The sequence below is a fragment of the Salvelinus alpinus genome, chromosome 2, assembly GCF_045679555.1.
Source record: "Salvelinus alpinus chromosome 2, SLU_Salpinus.1, whole genome shotgun sequence".
Lineage (NCBI taxonomy): Eukaryota > Metazoa > Chordata > Actinopteri > Salmoniformes > Salmonidae > Salvelinus > Salvelinus alpinus.
The window spans coordinates 27,214,881-27,234,060 of NC_092087.1; the positions used below are offsets into that span (position 1 = coordinate 27,214,881).

A 19,180-nucleotide genomic window follows, 5' to 3' on the forward strand; every position below is an offset into this window, starting at 1 on the left:
TCATGCACGCACGCACGCACGCACACACACACCTCCTCAGTTTGTTTACTGGGATGCCATCCCCTTCCTCCCGCCGTCCCTCCAGGATGATGTACGACAAAACCAGGAAATATTTCGCCAACATGATCTCAGCGAAATGAATTAATAATTCATGCATGATGAAGTCTTTTTAATATTTCAGGCATAATTAATAAGGCGACGCATCACTCCCCTCAAAGAGGAAATCGCATTGAATGTCAACAGCAGATGAATGAGACAGAAGGCAGAACCTGGTTCACTATCAGTCAGACACCAGCGACCATTCCACACACACACACACACACACACACACACACACACACACACACACACACACACACACACACACACACACACACACACACACACACACACACACACACACACACACACACACACACACACACACACTCCCTCCCTTCAAAGCTTTCACACACGCTCACACACGCACACACACACACACACACACACACTCTTTTCAAAGTCCCAGCAGTAGCAGGAAGATAAGGGGAAAGAGGGAGAAGCAGGTATTGGTAATTGGTAAGCTGTAACGTGCGTTGCTCTCTCTCTCTCGCTCTCTTTCATAAAGTCCACCAGCGAGGAAGAAAGATGGTGTTCCAGAGAGCTCAAGAGTCTAACACATCCTAGCTCTGCTTCCACCTCAAACTCACAGACCTGACCTGGGGAAGTAGATCACTCTGCAGAGGGGTATCAACACTACTAGGAACCAACGGCCAGATCCCCTCTATGAAGGACAGGGGGGTTACCACTGGATGCTCTAATGGGCCACTGTGGTGTGTGGGGGGTGATGCTGTCTGCGCACTACCAGGATCAGAACCACGCTCCGAGCATAGCAGACTGTTTGAGCGACAACTCAGAGTGTGCGCTTTAAGGGCAAAAGTAACACACACACTCTGTCAAAGTGTGTGTGTGTTCATGTCTAAAGGCGTCCGCATGCTTCCCAGTTTAAACAGTTCGGAAGGGTTCGTACATATATTATGATGACATTTTGTGACATTTATGTTTGTTTTGGACTTTCGTGAGGGTTTTTTCGTTTTTTAAATGAAGGTCTTTTAAGGGAGTATGCGAGCGACCTCGTTCGGTTTCACTTAGCCAACTTCGGCTAGCCGCAAGTCGAACTGAAACATGCTTACGCCTTAAACCTTTTCATGAATTAGCGAACAAACCACAGGAGGTTGGTGGCACCTTAATTGGGGAAGACGGGCTCGTGGTAATGGCCGGAGCGGAATTAGTGGAATGGTATCAAATACATCAAACACATGGTTTCCGTTCCAGCCATTATTATGAGCCTTCCTCCCCTCAGCAGCCTCCACTGGAACACACCTACACACACACCTCATAATCTGGTGTGCACCACTGTTACCTCTCCAGGGATCTTCCTCAGAAGGCGATGTTTACCAGACCACACAGAGGCAAGCTCACATTAAACTTGGCATTTCCACTCATCCCTTATTCAGCTACATCTTCCTCATATTCCCCCCTCTGCTCCCACACTTAATCTGTTCACACCCTTGCTCTGCCAAATATGCTGTATTTATTCTCCACTCACCTCCTTTCACTGTTCACCTTTTACTCTGAAAGCCACATACACACACACAGACACACACACAGACACACACACACACACACACACACACACACACACACACACACACACACACACACACACACACACACACACACACACACACACACACACACACACACACACACACACACACACACACACACACACACACACACACACACACACACACACACACACACACACACACACACACTCGGGCACACACAGCCCTCCTCTGCTTTATAGAGAGATACGATGCTCCCTCAGTCTCCCTAGAGTCTCTGTGTGTGGCGATATTACCAGCCCTGTTATGAGTAATGGCCCAGAGTACTAAAGCTTGAAATAAACTTTAATCAATTTCACAATGTGTGGCCCTGGCTAATCCATTTGCTGCTTTTCAGCTGCACAGCAGAGAGAAACTATAACCAAACACACACAAACAAATACACACAAGCAAGCAGACACACAAACACACACACACAGCTCCTAACCACCACCTTATACCACAGATCAGATTAGCCTAACCAAGCATTTGTGTTATACTTACTCATCTGGAAGGCATCCACATCCAGCCCACGCACACACACTCTCTCCAACCACTCTCCAACTGCAGATTAAACACTAAAGAGTGATCACCATCTACTTCCCATCGCTCTCTCCCTCATCCCTCTCTTCCTGTCTCCTATATTTAGCTCTATCCGTGATTTTCCTCTTTCCTTTCATCAGAGGCTCCAGTTTTGAGTCATTAAGCAGGCCTGCACAGAGCCCCACTCGGCCCCCACCACCCCCCTGCATTTATCCACACACAAACCACTTGATCTGATCTCATGCACTCCATTCTATTTCACTCGCCTGATCTTGAGGCCAATTTAATCAACCTATTCAGAGAAATAGTATTTGTGTAAATCTTGATCGTCTGTTGATAGAATGATTGTGGAAACTACACTACATGACCAAAACATCGCTTTCCAAAATCATGGTCATTAATATGGAGTTGGGGACCCCTTTGCTGCTATAACAGCCTCCACTCTTCTGGGAAGGATTTCCACTTGATGTTGGAACATTGCTGCGGGAACTTGCTTCCATTCAGCCATAAGAGCATTAATGAGGTCGGGCATTGTTGTTGGGCGATTAGGCCTGGCTCGCAGTTGGCTTTCCAATTCATCCCAAAAAGGTTCGGTGGGATTGAGGTCAGGGCTCTGTGCAGGCCAGTCAAGTTCTTCCACACCGATCTTGACAAACCATTTCTGTATGGACCTCACTTTGTGCACAGGGGCATTGTCATGCTGAAACAGGAAAGGACCTTCCCCAAGCTGTTGCCACAAAGTTGGAAGCACAGAATCCTCTAGAATGTCATTGTATGCTGTAGCGTTAAGATTTCCCTTCACTGGAACTAAGGGACCTAGACCGAACTATGAAAAACAGCCTCAGACCATTATTCCTCCTCCACCAAACTTTACAGTTGGCACATCCGCCAAACTCAGATTCGTCCGACGGACTGCCAGACGGTGAAGTGTGATTCACCACTCCAGAGAACGCGTTTCCACTGCTCCAGAGTCCAATGGCAGCAAGGTTTACACCACTCCAGCCAACGCTTGGTATTGCGCATTTTGAACTTAGGCTTGTGTGCGGCTGCTCGGGCCATGGAAACCCATTTCATGAAGCTCCAGACAAACAGTTCTTGAACTGACTTTGCTTCCAGAGGCAGTTTGGAACTCGGTAGTGAGTGTTCCCATTCTGTGAGCTTGTGTGGCCTGCCTCTTCACGGATTAGCCACTGTTGCTCCTAGACGTTTCCACTTCACAATAAGAGCACTTATAGTTGACCGGGGCAGGTCTAGCAGGGCAGAAATTTGACGAACTGACTTGTTGAAAAGGTGGCATCCTATGACGATGTCACATTGAGCTCTTCAGTAAGGCCATTCTATTGCCAATGTTTGTCTATGGAGATTGCATGGCGGTGCGCTCGATTTTATATACCTGTCAGCAACGGATGTGGCTGAAATAGCAGAATCCGCTAATTTGAAAGGGTGTCCACATACTTTTGTATATATAGTGTATATAAAGTCATCCATATGAATAGTTGGTGAGCAGCTAAGTTTGCTGGCTGACAGCTGAATGTTACCATGCATTTATGAAAATGATGGCAATTATATAATTCATCCTAATGCAGCCTAAGGCTTTGCATTACTAATAAGCTGGCGTGTTTAAAGAACTCCATGTAATATCTTATTCTGCACATCTTACGTAATACAAATCTTACTTCCAAGCCTCCCCCTGTGTGTACGTCAAGAAGAGAGATTTAATTAGGTCAGAGAGGAAGAGGCGAAGCGAGAGGGATAACTAGGCCCAAAATCTGTCTATTCCATTTTTTGGCCTCAACAAGCGAGGAGTTTTTGTATGGAGGTCAATGAGAGTGTCGAATTTGGTCAACAAAAAATGTAATGGCTTATTTGATACATGTGGCTTATTTGATCGAAAATAAGTTCCGTAATGCTTAGGTTGCTACAAGTCTAATGATATAAGTAGGACACGTGACATCCCGGCAACTTTGAGAAAAAAACACTTTATATCGGATTTATGCCTGTTGTTCACACTCATATCTGCCCTCTCATTGACTAAAATGTTCCCACCTGATCTTGCCTCCACCTGAACTGCCTTCCATTTTTCAAGACATTTAATTTAATCATGAGAGTTGCCACTTGAGTATCTGGTCGATATATAATGAATAATCTGTGATTAAGTCAAAACCAGCTTTAATTACTCCTCAAATTCCCCCTCACTGCACTTTCCCTCCCCTTCTTCCCTTCCTCCATCCATCCATCCATCCATCCATCCCTTCTCTAACACTAGAACAGTATTTTCTGTGCTGAGGAAAGACAGGAGTAGAGGAGGGGAGAGGGAGAGGGAGGTAGGACAATGGGTCATCTACATTCCAAATCCATTCACCATCTTCTGCTCTGATTGTAGTGATGTTGATCTTTATAACCCACTTACAGGCCCAGCCACCCACAAACAGTCAGGAGGACTAAAACCAGTAGAAACAAAAGCCCAAACACTTGAAACAAACACAGGATTCACTCAGCCAGGCAGCCAAACAGAGCCATCTGGTTTTGGTCTCATCTCTCTACCTCCTTCTCTCTTCTCCATCTTTCCCTCAGCCTTTCCCTCCCTTGACTCTCTCTTCCTTTTCCTCAGCCTCCCTCTTTCTCTCTTTCCCTTTTTCTATGTGTCAAGTGAATGGTTTGTCCTTGGTAAGGTGTTAGCAGCAGCAGTGATGGTGACGGTAGTGATGTCATCACCAGGAACCCACCGCCTCTCAATGTGACCTACATGCTTTATCGGACACCTCTACCTCACGCCTCTACCTCACGCCTCTACCTCACGCCACTCCCTCTCTCTATCCTTCTCTCTGCCTCTATCTCACATCTCTCCCTCTCGATCCTTCTCTCCTCTCTCACTTTACCTCTCCCTCTCTGTCTTCCTCTCCCATCCGCTGTATCCGGAGCTGAAGCATGCCTGAGGTCAGGGTCTAAAATGGAGAGATTACTCAAACAGTACAAAGTCATATTCAATTAGGATGGCGGGATATTGGCTGTACAGTAAATTGCACAATTACTGCAGCACAGTGGCAGATGTGCAGCTCCATTTGCAGGAGTGTGCTGCTGTCAGTAGAGCTGGGTCATTCTATTAGAGCGGCCTCATGATGGGCCATGCTGCTCTGATGCCGTACATACTTAAACACAGCACAGACACGCTCTGCTCGCCACATTCATGAATGACAGTCAACAAGCCTTGCAGAGTCAGAGAGAGGGCTGTCTCTCTCATTAATTAATTTACTCTCTCTCCATCGCTCTTATTTACTTTCACTCCAGGCAATCTTGTTTTCATTCTCCACTCTTGTTTTCATCCTCCACCTCAACCCTAATTTTAACACCTTCATTCCCACTTCCTGTTTCTGTTACAGCACTATGTCACATGATGTATTTGCATAGGTAAAAATCCTTAGCACAAAGAGAGAGAGCTACAGCAAAGCTAGGCTATCAGTCCTCTGATCTATTAGCTATAGTAGTTCATGCTAAATTGTAATTATTTCACCACTATGGCCTATTTATTGCCTTACCTCCCTAATCTTACTACATTTGCACACACTGTACATAGATTTTTCTATTGTGCTATTGACTGTACGTTTGTTTATCCCATGTGTAACTCTGTGTTGTTGTTTTTGTCGAACTGCTTTGCTTTATCTTGGCCAGATCGCAGTTGTAAATGAGAACTTGTTCTCAACTAGCCTACCTGGTTAAATAAAGGTGAAAAAAAAGATATTAAAAAAATAGTATACCCTGAGAGCAGGTGGCGTCATTCAGAGATACCAGACCCGATTCCTGTATCACAACTAAAGCCAGCTAAAGGGTACCATACAAGCAAACATTGACTGACATAGTAGAGTGTGAAAGACAAACAGCTTGAAAGAGAGATTGAGATGTGCCACCACATACAGGGAAAAGTAGAGCTGGGAGTGAGAGAAAAGAGGACTTGAACAGCACACTAGGAAGCTGCTCTCATCAGCATGCCAAGTCAGGTTTGAGGCTTTGTTTTCCATTCTGTTAGGCTGCCCTCAGCCCTCTGTTCCCTCTAAACATTCAGCTGCCTTGACACGACATCTCTCTCGCTCTCTCAATTACATTTAAATTTAAGGTGCTTTATTAGCATGGGAAACATATGTTTACATTGCCAAAGCAAGTGAAATAGATAATGAACAAAAGTGAAATAAACAATAAAAACAAACTGTGAACATTCCAAAAGAATAGAGACGTTTCAAATGTCATATTATGTCTCTATACAGTGTTGTAACGATGTGCAAGTACAACAGGAAAAAGAAATAAACATAAATCTGGGTTGTAATTACAGTGGTGTTTGTTCTTCACTGGTTGACCTTTTCTTGTGGCAACAGGTCACACATATTGCTGCTGTGATTTCACACTGTGGTATTTCACCCAATAGATATGGGAGTTTATCAAAATTGGATTTGTTTTCAAATTCTTTGTGGGTCTGTGTAATCTGAGGGAAGTATGTATCTCTAATATGGTCATCCATTTGGCAGGAGGTTAGGAAGTGCAGCTCAGTTTCCACCTCATTTTGTGGGCAGTGTGCACATACAGTAGCCTGCCTACGGCAGACCTGGCAAGGCTATGCTCACTGAGTTAATACATAGTCAAAGCTTTCCTTAATTTTGGGTCAGGTATTCTGCCACTGTGTACTCTGTTTAGGGCCAAATAGCATTCTAGTTTGCTCAGTTTTTTGTTAATTCTTTCCAATGTCTCAAGTACTTCTCTTTTGTTTTCTCATGATTTGGTTGGGTCTAATTGTGTTGCTGTCCTGGGGCTCTGGTTGTGTTTGTGAACAGAGCCCCAGGACCAGTTTGCTTAGGGGACTCTTCTCCAGGTTCATCTCTCTGTAGGTGATGGCTTTGTTAAGGAAGGTTTGGGAATCGCTTCCTTTTACAGTAGGTGGTTGTAGAATTGAACAGCTCTTTTTTGGTAATCAGCGGGTATCGGCCTAATTCTGCTCTGCATGCATTATTTTGTGTTTTACGTTGTACACAGAGGATATTTTTGCAGAATTCTGCATGCAGAGTCCCAATGTGGTGTTAGTCCCATTTTGTTCATTCTTGGTTGGTGAGTGGACCCCAGACCTCACAACCATAAAGGGTAGATGTTTAGGCAGAGGTATGTATAGTTTTTTGTGTGCTCTAGGGAAATGGTGTCTAGATGGAATTAGTATTTGTGGCCCTGGCAACTGGACCATTTTGGAACACCATTATTTTTGTCTTACTGAGATTTACTGTCATAATTTTCATTTGAAGAAATAATTATACAGACCTGGAAGAGATGTATCAGTGACCAATGACCACCCGTGCTAACAAGATTTATTTCCCTGTTTTTTGTGTGGGCAGAACTGATTAAATAATACTAATTTCTCCATCTTCATTTCATATAATTGTATACGATGAGGACTGCTGTTGACAGGCAAGTCTGTGATTGTCCTAATGTCATTTCAGAACCTCTATGGCAGGCAGTTCTGTAAAGGTTGGCATGGCAACCAGATGCCCTACCATTGTCATAACTCTGCTAGATCTCAAATTACATGTAATTCCCCTGAGTGCTGATGCAATCACTAAAAGGTGTTGGATAATACATAACCCATCACACCTTACACGAATGACCTGGTCTGAAGACCTCATTCAGTAAATAACGTGCATATTAATCCATTAGGAAACACCCTTAAGTGCATTTTAGGACAAGTGGAGCACTGCAGATTCAAGGTTGATCCAATGCAGTTTTTCTTTGTCCCCTACTACAGCATACTACTGAATATGCATAGAGGATCCACTCCAAAGCATATTTACACGTCCTCAGAAATACACACAGAAAAACGATACGTGTACAAACACTCATAAGAAGTAAAGGCACACTCTTAGAATCCAAAGACTTAGAGTGGATTTAAGCATAGGCCTACTGAGTAAGCAGCATACTAAAGAAGAAAAATATATTTTGTTTAACATCCTCACAGAAATGACTATCTTTATGAGTTGTTATTTAAGTCACAGCCCTTAATCCTCTAAAGTTAAACTACAGTACAATATATCATCAATTTCCATCTTCATGTATTTTCTTCAAAGCTGCACACAAAACCTAGAGAGCTCTCAACTCAAGCCTGCCAGTGAATGTGAAATGGGCTATGAGGACTGATATGAAACGGACAAGGTGGTGAATTCTCTATCTCATAAATTAGGGTACACCTCCCATTGAAGCCAGAAGTATTGAGGATACAAGGGATTTAAAATTAATATCCAGGAGGGAGGGTGATTTATAGTGCCATTGAGCTAATTATTTTTTTACGTGGAAAAGTGGAACTTTCCATCAAATCCACCTTAATGTGAACTTTGTAGCGGCGTGAGGGAGAGAAGGCATGAGGGAGGGCCTATTGATCTGGCCTCAGTGTTTCAGTCAGACGCTCACAAAAAAGGCCTCTTAAAATATATGGAAAAGCACTTGTAATTATGTAGACTGGAGGGCATAACTCACCTGGGGTCATTTGTTTGGTTTATACTGCATATCTTAATTAAGGCCTCAGCCGCCTCACTTTGAGGCAGTAATTCTGATATGAGCCATGACAGGTCGTATGTTCAGTCTTTCCAGATCCTTGATATCCTTCGTCTGCTGTTATGGACTGCCCTCCTCAATTCAAACCACAGCTTTTCAACAGGGTTCAAGTCAGGAGACTGAGATGGCCATGGCAAAATGTTGATTTTGCGCTCAATTAACCATTTCTTTGTAGGTTTTGATTCGTTTTGGGGGTTATTGTCTTGCTGGATGGTCCACTTGTGGCCAAGTGTCAGCCTCCTGGCAGAGGCATCCAGATTTTTGGCTAAAATGTCCTGGTACTGGAAAAGTTTATGATGCCGTTGACTGGAAAAGTTTATGATGCCGTTGACCTTAACAAGGGCCTCAGGACCAGTGGAAGCAAAATTGCCCAAAAACATCAAAGATCCACCACCATATTTTACCGTAGGTATGAGGTTCTTTTCTGCATATGCTTCTGTTTTTCAATGCTAAACCCACCACTGGTGTGCGTGGCCAAAGAGCTCTATTTTCATATCATCCGACCATAGCACCAGTTCCAATCCAAGTGCTAATGCCATTTAGAACATAATTTCAACCAAAAAAATGAGCATGGAATATAGCTCAGTATTTGTCTGATTTATTATACAGTCTTTTTTGCTCAATAATTATGAACCTGACTGTATACAAAGAATGGCCATAAGGGTACCAAGTCTAGGGCTGCAAGAGTTAGTAAACCCTCTTAAGGATCTACGGGATCGGTGTCCCTTGTTGCTAACATGCACTAATGTGACTAGAATGATGTTGTAAGTAACAGCACACTTTCCAGGACATAGACAAGCTTAAATTCTTGTTAATCTAACTGCACTGTCCAATGTACAGTAGCTATTACAGTGAAAAAATACCATGCTATTGTTTGAGGAGAGTGCACAACAACAAAAAACTTTTATCATGGCAACTGGTTTGATACATTCACCTCTGATGGTAAATAATGTACTTACATTCACTAATCTTCCTCTGATTTGTCATCCTGAGGGTCCCAGATGTCACGACTTCAACCGAGGCAGGCTCTCCTTCCCGTTCGGGTGGCGCTCGGCGGTCGTCGTCACCGGCCTACTAGCTGCTACTGACTCTTTTTCCTCCCCCTCCTTATGTGTTTATGGTTATCACCTGGTTTGAGGGAATTAGCAATCAGGGTGGCTTTATTAGTCAGCCAGCCTGTCTGCTTCTTTGTGCGGGATTGTTCGTCTGTTTCTTTGGATTTCGGGAGTGGTTCGTGTGTGTGTACTGGTTTTGTCTTCATGTTGGAAGACAGGTGTTTATTTGACACCCAGTAGTCCGGTTTGGACATTGTTTGTGTACGAGTTGGGAATTAAACTCAACCTATTGAAGCTCTGCTGTTCCTGCGTCTGATTCCACAAACACCCCGACACCTAGAGCGTTACAGAATCGCGCACCAATCATGGAGTCAGCAGGAGCAGCAGCTAACCCTCTCCCATCGATGGAGGAACGGGTTCTCCACCACACCACCGTCCTCCATCGGATCGGATCCGCCATGGATCAAATGATGGAGAGAATGGAGCGATGGGAGAGGAGTGGGCTCCTCTCTCCACCTTCGGCTCCCCCTCCCCAGGATTCTCCATCCCCCGGCTCCAGCGCGCTCCGTCTTACGCTCCCGAGGGATTATGATGGAACAGCGGCAGGTTGTCAGGGGTTTTTACTCCAACTGGAGCTATACCTGGCCACTGTTCGCCCCACTCCCTCGGGAGCGGAGAGGGTGAGTGTCCTCGTCTCCTGCCTAACGGGTCGTGCTCTGGAGTGGGCCAACGCAGTCTGGAATGGCCCGGACTCCGTGAAGGAGCACTACCCGGAGTTTACCCGTCGTTTTCGTGCCGTGTTCGACCACCCCACAGACGGCCGAGCGGCGGGTGAGAGACTATTTCATCTAAGGCAGGAGAGGAGGAGCGCACAGGATTTCGCGCTGGAGTTCCGGACCTTGGCCGCGGGATCAGGGTGGAACGACAGGGCCCTTATTGACCACTACCGGTGTAGTCTCCGGGAGGACGTCCGTAGGGAGCTAGCGTGTCGGGACATCGCTCTGTCGTTGGATGAGCTCATCGACATGTCCATCCGACTGGACAATCTGCTGGCTGCCCGCGGGCGTTCGGAGAGGGTCCTGTGCGTTCCACCACCCAGCGCCCCGGCTCCCATCCCGATGGAGTTGGGAGGGGCCGCGCCTAGGGGTATCGGAGGACGAGGCCTCCCCTGCACCAACTGTGGTCGGAGAGGACACACGGCCGATCGGTGCTGGGGGGGTCTGTCTGGGAGTCGAGATGTCAGGCGGGACGCTTCTCGATCACCCCAGGTGAGTCAGCACCAAACTCACTCAGAACCTCCTGTCGGTCACATGTTTGTCTCAATTTTTTTCCTTGATTTTTTCCCCTCTTCTCAGCATAGGGCACTAGTCGATTCAGGTGCAGCTGGGAACTTTATGGATCGCGGACTCGCCCGAGAGTTGGGCGTTCCGCTTGTGCCGATAGATTCTCCCTTTCCCGTGCACTCCCTAGATAGCCGGCCATTAGGGTCAGGGGTGGTCAGGGAGGCCACAGTTCCCCTGGACATGGTGACGCAGGGGAATCATAGGGAACGTATCAGTCTATACATTATCGATTCGCCTGCGTTTCCAGTGGTGCTGGGTATTCCCTGGCTGGCCCGGCACAATCCCAATATTTCGTGGAGACAGGGGGTTCTCCAGGGGTGGTCAGAGGAGTGTTCTGGAAGGTGTCTGGGAGTTTCCATTGGTGCCACGTCGGTGGAGAGTCCAGACCAGGGTTCCACGGTGCGCATTCCCCCCGAGTATGCCGATTTGGCAATCGCTTTCTGTAAAAAGAAAGCGACGAAATTACCACCACATCGACCGGGTAGGGATTGTGCGATAGATCTCCAGGTTAACGCTGCGCTTCCTAAGAGTCACGTGTACCCTTTGTCCCAAGAGGAGACGTTGGCTATGGAGACATATGTCACGGAATCTCTGGGACAGGGGTACATTCGGCCCTCCATCTCACCCATCTCCTCGAGTTTCTTTTTTGTGAAGAAAAAGGAGGGAGGTTTGCGTCCGTGTATTGATTATAGAGGTCTAAATGCCATCACGGTGGGGTTTAGTTACCCACTACCTCTCATCGCTTCGGCGGTGGAATCATTTCACGGAGCGCAGTTCTTTACAAAACTGGACCTCAGGAGCGCGTACAGCCTGGTGCGTATTCGGGAGGGAGACGAGTGGAAAACCGCATTTAGTACCACATCGGGCCACTATGAGTACTGCGTCATGCCGTATGGGTTAAAGAATGCTCCAGCCGTGTTCCAATCCTTTGTAGACGACATTCTCAGGGACCTGCACGGGCAGGGGGTAGTTGTGTATATCGATGACATTCTGATCTACTCAACTACTCACGCCGCGCATGTATCTCTAGTGCGCAAAGTGCTTGGCAGACTGCTGGAGCATGACTTATACGTCAAGGCTGAGAAGTGTGTGTTTTCCAAACAAGCCGTCTCCTTCCTGGGTTATCGCATTTCCACCTCGGGGGTGGTGGTGGAGAGTGACCGCATAAAGGCCGTGCGTAATTGGCCGACTCCGACCACGGTAAAAGAGGTGCAGCGGTTTTTGGGTTTTGCCAACTACTACCGGAGATTTATCCGGGGTTTTGGCCAGGTAGCGGCTCCCATTACCTCACTGCTGAGGGGGGGTCCGGTGAGGTTGCGGTGGTCAGCGCCGGCGGACGGAGCTTTCAACAGGTTGAAGGTTCTGTTCACGGAGGCTCCCGTGTTGGCGCATCCGGATCCCTCTTTAGCATTCATAGTGGAGGTGGACGCTTCCGAGGCTGGGGTGGGTGCCGTGCTATCACAGCGCTCGGGTGCGCCACCAAAACTCCGCCCCTGCGCTTTCTTCTCTAGTAAGCTCAGTGCAGCGGAGCGTAACTATGATGTGGGGGATCGGGAGTTGTTAGCGGTGGTCAGGGCTCTGAAGGTGTGGAGAGACTGGCTTGAGGGGGCTAAGCACCCTTTTCTCATCTGGACCGACCACCAGAATCTGGAGTATATTCGGGCAGCTAGGAGACTGAACCCACGTCAGGCAAGGTGGGCCATGTTTTTCACCCGGTTTAGGTACACGTTGTCCTATAGACCCGGTTCAAAAAACGTAAAGGCAGACGCACTGTCCCGTCTTTACGACACGGAGGAGAGGACCACTGAACCCACTCCCATCATCCCCGCCTCGAGGCTGATCGCGCCAGTGGTATGGGAGGTGGACTCGGACATCGAGCGGGCGCTACGGGCGGAACCCGCGCCTCCTCAGTGTCCGGCGGGCCGTAAGTACGTACCGCTTGGTGTTCGGGACCGCCTTATTCGGTGGGCTCATGTCCTACCCTCCTCGGGTCACCCTGGGGTGACAAGGACAGTGGGGAGCCTTCGGGGGAGGTATTGGTGGCCTACCTTAGCTCGAGACGTTAGGGTTTATGTCTCCTCCTGTTCGGTATGCGCTCAGAGTAAGGCTCCTAGGCACCTTCCTCGAGGGAAGTTGCAACCCCTCCCCGTTCCACAACGGCCATGGTCTCATCTGTCTGTAGACTTCCTGACCGATCTGCCTCCCTCTCAGGGAAACACTACGGTTCTGGTAATTGTGGATCGGTTTTCTAAGTCCTGCCGTCTCCTCCCGTTGCCCGGTATCCCTACTGCCCTACAGACTGCGGAGGCCTTATTCACTCACGTCTTCCGGCACTACGGGGTGCCGGAGGATATTGTTTCTGATCGGGGCCCCCAGTTCACGTCCCGAGTGTGTAGGGCCATTCAAAGTCCTGAGGAGAATAAACGAGGTGTGTTATCGATTAAAACTCCCTTCCTATTATCGTATTAACCCCTCGTTTCATGTGTCTCTCCTCAGGCCGGTGGTAGCTGGTCCCCTGCAGGACGGTGAGGTACCGGAGGTCCCTCCTCCCCCTCTGGACATCGAGGGGTCCCCGGCGTACACGATACGGGCCATTCTGGACTCGAGACGCCGGGCGAGGGGCCTACAGTACCTCGTGGACTGGGAGGGGTACGGTCCGGAGGAGAGGTGCTGGGTACCGGTGGAGGACATGTTGGATCCATCTATGGTAAAGGATTTCCATCGCCTCCATCCGGAGCGCCCTGCGCCTCGTCCTCCGGGTCGACCTCGAGGCCGGTGTCGGCGCGCTGCGGGAGCCGCGCGTCAGAGGGGGGGTACTGTCACGACTTCAACCGAGGCAGGCTCTCCTTCCCGTTCGGGTGGCGCTCGGCGGTCGTCGTCACCGGCCTACTAGCTGCTACTGACTCTTTTTCCTCCCCCTCCTTATGTGTTTATGGTTATCACCTGGTTTGAGGGAATTAGCAATCAGGGTGGCTTTATTAGTCAGCCAGCCTGTCTGCTTCTTTGTGCGGGATTGTTCGTCTGTTTCTTTGGATTTCGGGAGTGGTTCGTGTGTGTGTACTGGTTTTGTCTTCATGTTGGAAGACAGGTGTTTATTTGACACCCAGTAGTCCGGTTTGGACATTGTTTGTGTACGAGTTGGGAATTAAACTCAACCTATTGAAGCTCTGCTGTTCCTGCGTCTGATTCCACAAACACCCCGACACCTAGAGCGTTACACCAGAGATAAAATGTAGCATAGTTTTGTTTGATAAAATACATTTTTATATTCATATGTAGGAACTGGGTTCTACAGTTTGAAACCCTGACGATTGAACCCCTTACGATTAATCGCAAAATGTAGCTGTAATTTAAGATTTTTTATACAAAAAGCATTGATTGATACAAAAAGCATCTTGATTTTGTCAACAAAGTCAGGTAACCTCAATGTCAACTTGTTTTGACATTGCATTGTTGTTTTTAGCTGTATAGATTATGTATTTTGTATGTTGTCACTGTATTTGGAAGACTTTCAGACAATGCGATTAATCACAAACAAAAAAACGGTGCACTAAAAATACAAAAAGTTAACTCAAGTTAACTGATTAAGTCATAATTTATGTATACGACTTCTAAAGAATAACAGACATCCAAATAATAACATATCCACTGGCGTAATAAGGCATCCAATATTGGTGAAGTCATCACTTCGCAACCTGGTGAGCTTACAGTAAAATAGTTATTAGCTTGTCGTAATCAGATCCACCAGTATATATTCAGATGACAGATTCCAGAATGGCTACCTCACTGAGGCATAGCAGACTGCCCCATCAGCCCGCCAGAGAGAATGACGCATTAACACGCAGAGAGAGATGAGAGCTTAGAGCTGTGCACAAACTCAGACAATATCTAGGGACAGCCCTACATACTGCCTCTCCTCTCCTTCATGTCCCTACGGCCCAGAGAGAGAGAGAGAGAGAGAGGAGAGAGAGGAGAGAGAGGAGAGAGAGATGCAGTTCAGTATTAGTGACAGGTCTGTGGTTGCTGCTAGTATAGCGAGGTATAAGGAGGCTCTCAGCTGTTTGAGAGGAGCAATAGCAGTGGGTGACCGGGCCCCACAGGGACTGATGTGATTATTAAATATCAGGGTGGGCCGCCAGAGTGCCACCGCTGATTCACATGAAAGGGTTTGGAGCCATCAGCATTCTCAAACCAAGCATAACCTACTATCCTCAGCTCTCTCTCTCTCTCTCTCTCTCTCTCTCTCTCTCTCTCTCTCTCTCTCTCTCTCTCTCTCTCTCTCACTCACACATTTTACAAAATGGAGGGATCTCTGTGACTGTCCTACACAATCTGTATTGTTTTCTTCTTGCTGAAATTACACCCACAGTTACATCAGAGTCTTATATAAGCCTTTAATATTATGCGTGCCATGACACAAAACACCATTAATAGATCTAAGCATCAATACCCAGCTCGCTAAGTGAATCTGTCACCAGCTCTACTTTGCCACGAGCCCCTGGCTTTAATGCAGCGTCGGGCTACAATTAGAGTAGACATGGGAACAGAAATATATTTAAAAAATAAAGATCATTTGTTGCCCGAGGCTTGGTTGCACAGTAAAATATTAATGCTCCTCCTCTGCAAATATCGCTCAGAGGGACAAAAGAAGTCACTTTTTCTCCACAGAAACATTCATAAAATAAAAAGCCCAGAGAATCCCTGAGGCCAGGGCTCTAAAGAACAGGGAGGATAGGCAGAGGAAGAGGGAGAGAGGAGAGAAGGAGAAGGGGGAGAGACAGAGAGAGACAGACAGAGAGAGAGAGAGTAAGAACCATTCTGCATTAACACACACACCTGAATAGGCCCAGTAGGACTCCTCGGCCGCTCTTCTGAGTCTGCTCCCGGGCACTCGGCCATCTTGGCTCCCTTGCGTGGACCCGGGCTGCCCTCCTGTCAGCGCTGTGTGGGGGAGAGAAAGGAGAAGGATGTCACCAAAATGGCACTGCACTCACTCACTGTGGTAAAACAAAAAAGCACTGCTCTTGCTAACAGCATTCTCATTAAGAAACAGAGACCGACTGTGACTTGGACACAGCCGAATTACACAGCCAGTGCGTCAAACAGTGCTTACAATGACTTACCAAAACATCCTACCACAAAAGCCACAACAACTTCCTTAAAACTTTGGCATGAATACAGATACATAGATACATAGTGTGGCTCATTGGTAAAGAGATCAGATCAGATCCGATTATGCCAGGCTCATTGTGACTGTGGGGCCTCTGGGATGTGAGCTGCGGGCTGCTGAGTTTTTGGGTAAGAGTCACCCACACTCCAGCCCCTCACTTGCTGTGCCACAAATGGGCTTTGGCAGTACCTGGGAATAACTGGCATTTTACATTTTATCTGACCTAAAATGGCCACATGCGGTTATGAGAACAGAGAGAGAGAGAGAGAGAGCGTCACAGGTAAGAGGACACGTGCTGAGCGCTGGCTGACCGTGTGGTTACCTCCTTACTCACTGCATCACCAAGGACACTGGGCCACCGGAGATGTCAATCAAAGCCTAATGATATTTTAAAGGCTGCTCGCTGGGCATTGCGGTTACTTAAGGGCTTGATATAAACAATGGGTGACTCTTTGTTTCAATGACAGACCGATTTTTCTCTCTTCTTTAATTCTTGGGGATGTAAGCTTGAGCATGCCTGTGAATGTCAATGAGAGGCCAGTCCATGGCTTTTCTATGAATTACATTATCGATTCCCAATGCTCTCCCAACAGAAAATGTTATTATGCAGCCCCACCCTAACCTCTCAATCCACGCCAAACCCATTCTCTCACTATCCTTCTTCTTGCCTTTCTTTCTTTCTGTCATTCATTCCCTCTCCCATTGTCTCTTACCCTTGACTCTCTTTCTCTAACACACACACACACAAACACACATGCACGCACACACACACACACATCGTACAAGCTCATCTCATTCTTCCCCACATGCCTGTGAGGCCCCAGGAGTTAACCCTGTCCTCTCATGGCTGTAGCACTTCAGCCGTGGCCAGTCATTTAACAGCTAGCCACTATCTACACAGGTGTCCATTGAAGCAGTCAATCAGTCCACAGTGCCAAAGCCCAGCCCAGCACTGAAACTATCCCCAGCACTGTAACATAAGAATATAAATATCAGTGCCAATGACAATATGGGGTGGGGAGGGGAGAGGGAACTAGGGATGGGAGGAGAAGAGGTGCTGATGGGGGAAAAAGGCTACAGAGGGATAGATGGCAGCGTTTGGGTAGAATGAGAGGAGAGAGGTAGATAGAGAAAGAGGGAGAGAAGAGGACAGAGTAATACAGTGTCGGGTCATAGTGGGGTGGGACCCTTTTTTCAGCCCAGCCCACTCTCCTAACGACAGTCTCTGGGTCACTGTGATGGGCAGCCTGCTGCCTGGCAACCTGTCAACAGGAGGAGAGGAGAGCAGGAGGCAAGAAAGAAGGGAGAAAAGAACAAAGGCCTTCTATGCGTTTTCAGATGAGGAGGAAGGAGGGGGGAGAGAGTAGGGAACAGGCTTCGACTGGTAGTGCCAGTTTAAAAAAGTCACAAGCAATGTTCCCTCTAAGCTGCACGCGTGCGTGGGCACGCAACACCCCCAGGACTGCCGTGCAGAAGAAATATCAGCCTGCGAAGAGAAGCACGAGATTGAACTTCACTCAACTTTCTAGAGTTTTCCCGTTAGTTAACACTATCAACGTTTCCCTTTGCTGTGGGAATTGTGATGAATCAATGCAATATTAGCCACATTCAATGCAACATACCGAACTATGCAAGACTTTGTATGCAAAACTAACTATGCAAGAGATTTTGTTGTAGGCAGTGCACATTGGAGTAGGATTATATTGCATTGACATGCCTGTACTCTACACAGAGCTGCAGTAGGCCAATACGCAAATAGACCATTGCCATATATGGATTTGTGCCATTCACTTTGAACTGGACTGTGAGCATGAGCGGTCGAGATTATTATGCGCTTGTTTTGAGATAAAAGCGAGAGCTGCATGTAGCCAAGTGGGCACATTTCTTAATATTCTTTGCTAGTTAGTGAGTTATTAGCGCAGTTATAGATCATTTGTAGTCAGTAATAGGGGAGTGATTGCTTCCTACAAGAGCACAAAACGTATACATTTCTAGCCATCTTTGAAAAGTGAGTCAGGTAAAGAGCTTTTTTTATGTCTTAAAGGGGCAGTGTTATATTTTGAGACAGACTTTAATAAGCTAAGTAGCCAATAGGCAGAGGGTAGCATAATTTGTCTGATTCTCTGTAATAATGGTTTGGGAATAATAATGACTTTTATTTTTGCATCAAACAACACAACACAATGTTCAGTCACCTCCTTGTCTGAAAGACAGGTGGATAAACAGGTTCATGTCAAGCCCTGCATGTTTCTTTCAAAAGTTTCATAGAATGTAGGCCTACTTTGAACAGCACACACTGGCTGCTACTGTAGGCTGAATGATCGAACCGCTATTTCCATGTTAAAATGTTATGTGATGTATTTTTTCACATTTTTATGGTAGGCCACTCTGGTAGCCTACATTACGATCCAATAGCCACAGTAGCCTACTTCGCCACTGTTAGAATAGTACATTAAAGCAGGTACAGGAAATGCACACCGGAAGTTGCACAGAACATGACATTTGCTCCATGCGGAAAGAAATTAGAGGGAACATTGATCACAAGGGCTCAGTGCCGGTTTAATAACACGTGGAATACTGTATGTGCGTAAGACTTTGTAAATGTTGCAAACTATGAACAAAAGCACATAGGGGGAACACTGCAATTCCCATACAACACATCCACGTTCTCTCCTCCTATCCACTGCTCTCTGTGTCTTCTACCACAACAGCCACCACTTCCCTGCTCACCCAGACCCTGTCAAAGACTATCAACATCAACACAGCCAGGAAAGCAGCAAAAATACACACACCACACACGCATGCACACACAGACACACACACACACACACACACACACAC

At 47.0% G+C, this 19,180-nt stretch overlaps 1 protein-coding gene across 2 annotated transcripts in view; it reads right to left on the minus strand.

Moving 5' to 3' along the window:
- Positions 1–19,180, minus strand: part of LOC139557651 (receptor-type tyrosine-protein phosphatase gamma-like) — a 335,846-nt gene that overhangs the window by 227,728 nt on the left and 88,938 nt on the right. For both annotated transcript variants that reach the window (XM_071372734.1, XM_071372725.1), the window contains exon 2: positions 16,006–16,110. In XM_071372734.1, coding sequence (XP_071228835.1) covers positions 16,006–16,110 — 105 coding nt within the window. The remainder of the gene's footprint in view (positions 1–16,005; positions 16,111–19,180) is intronic.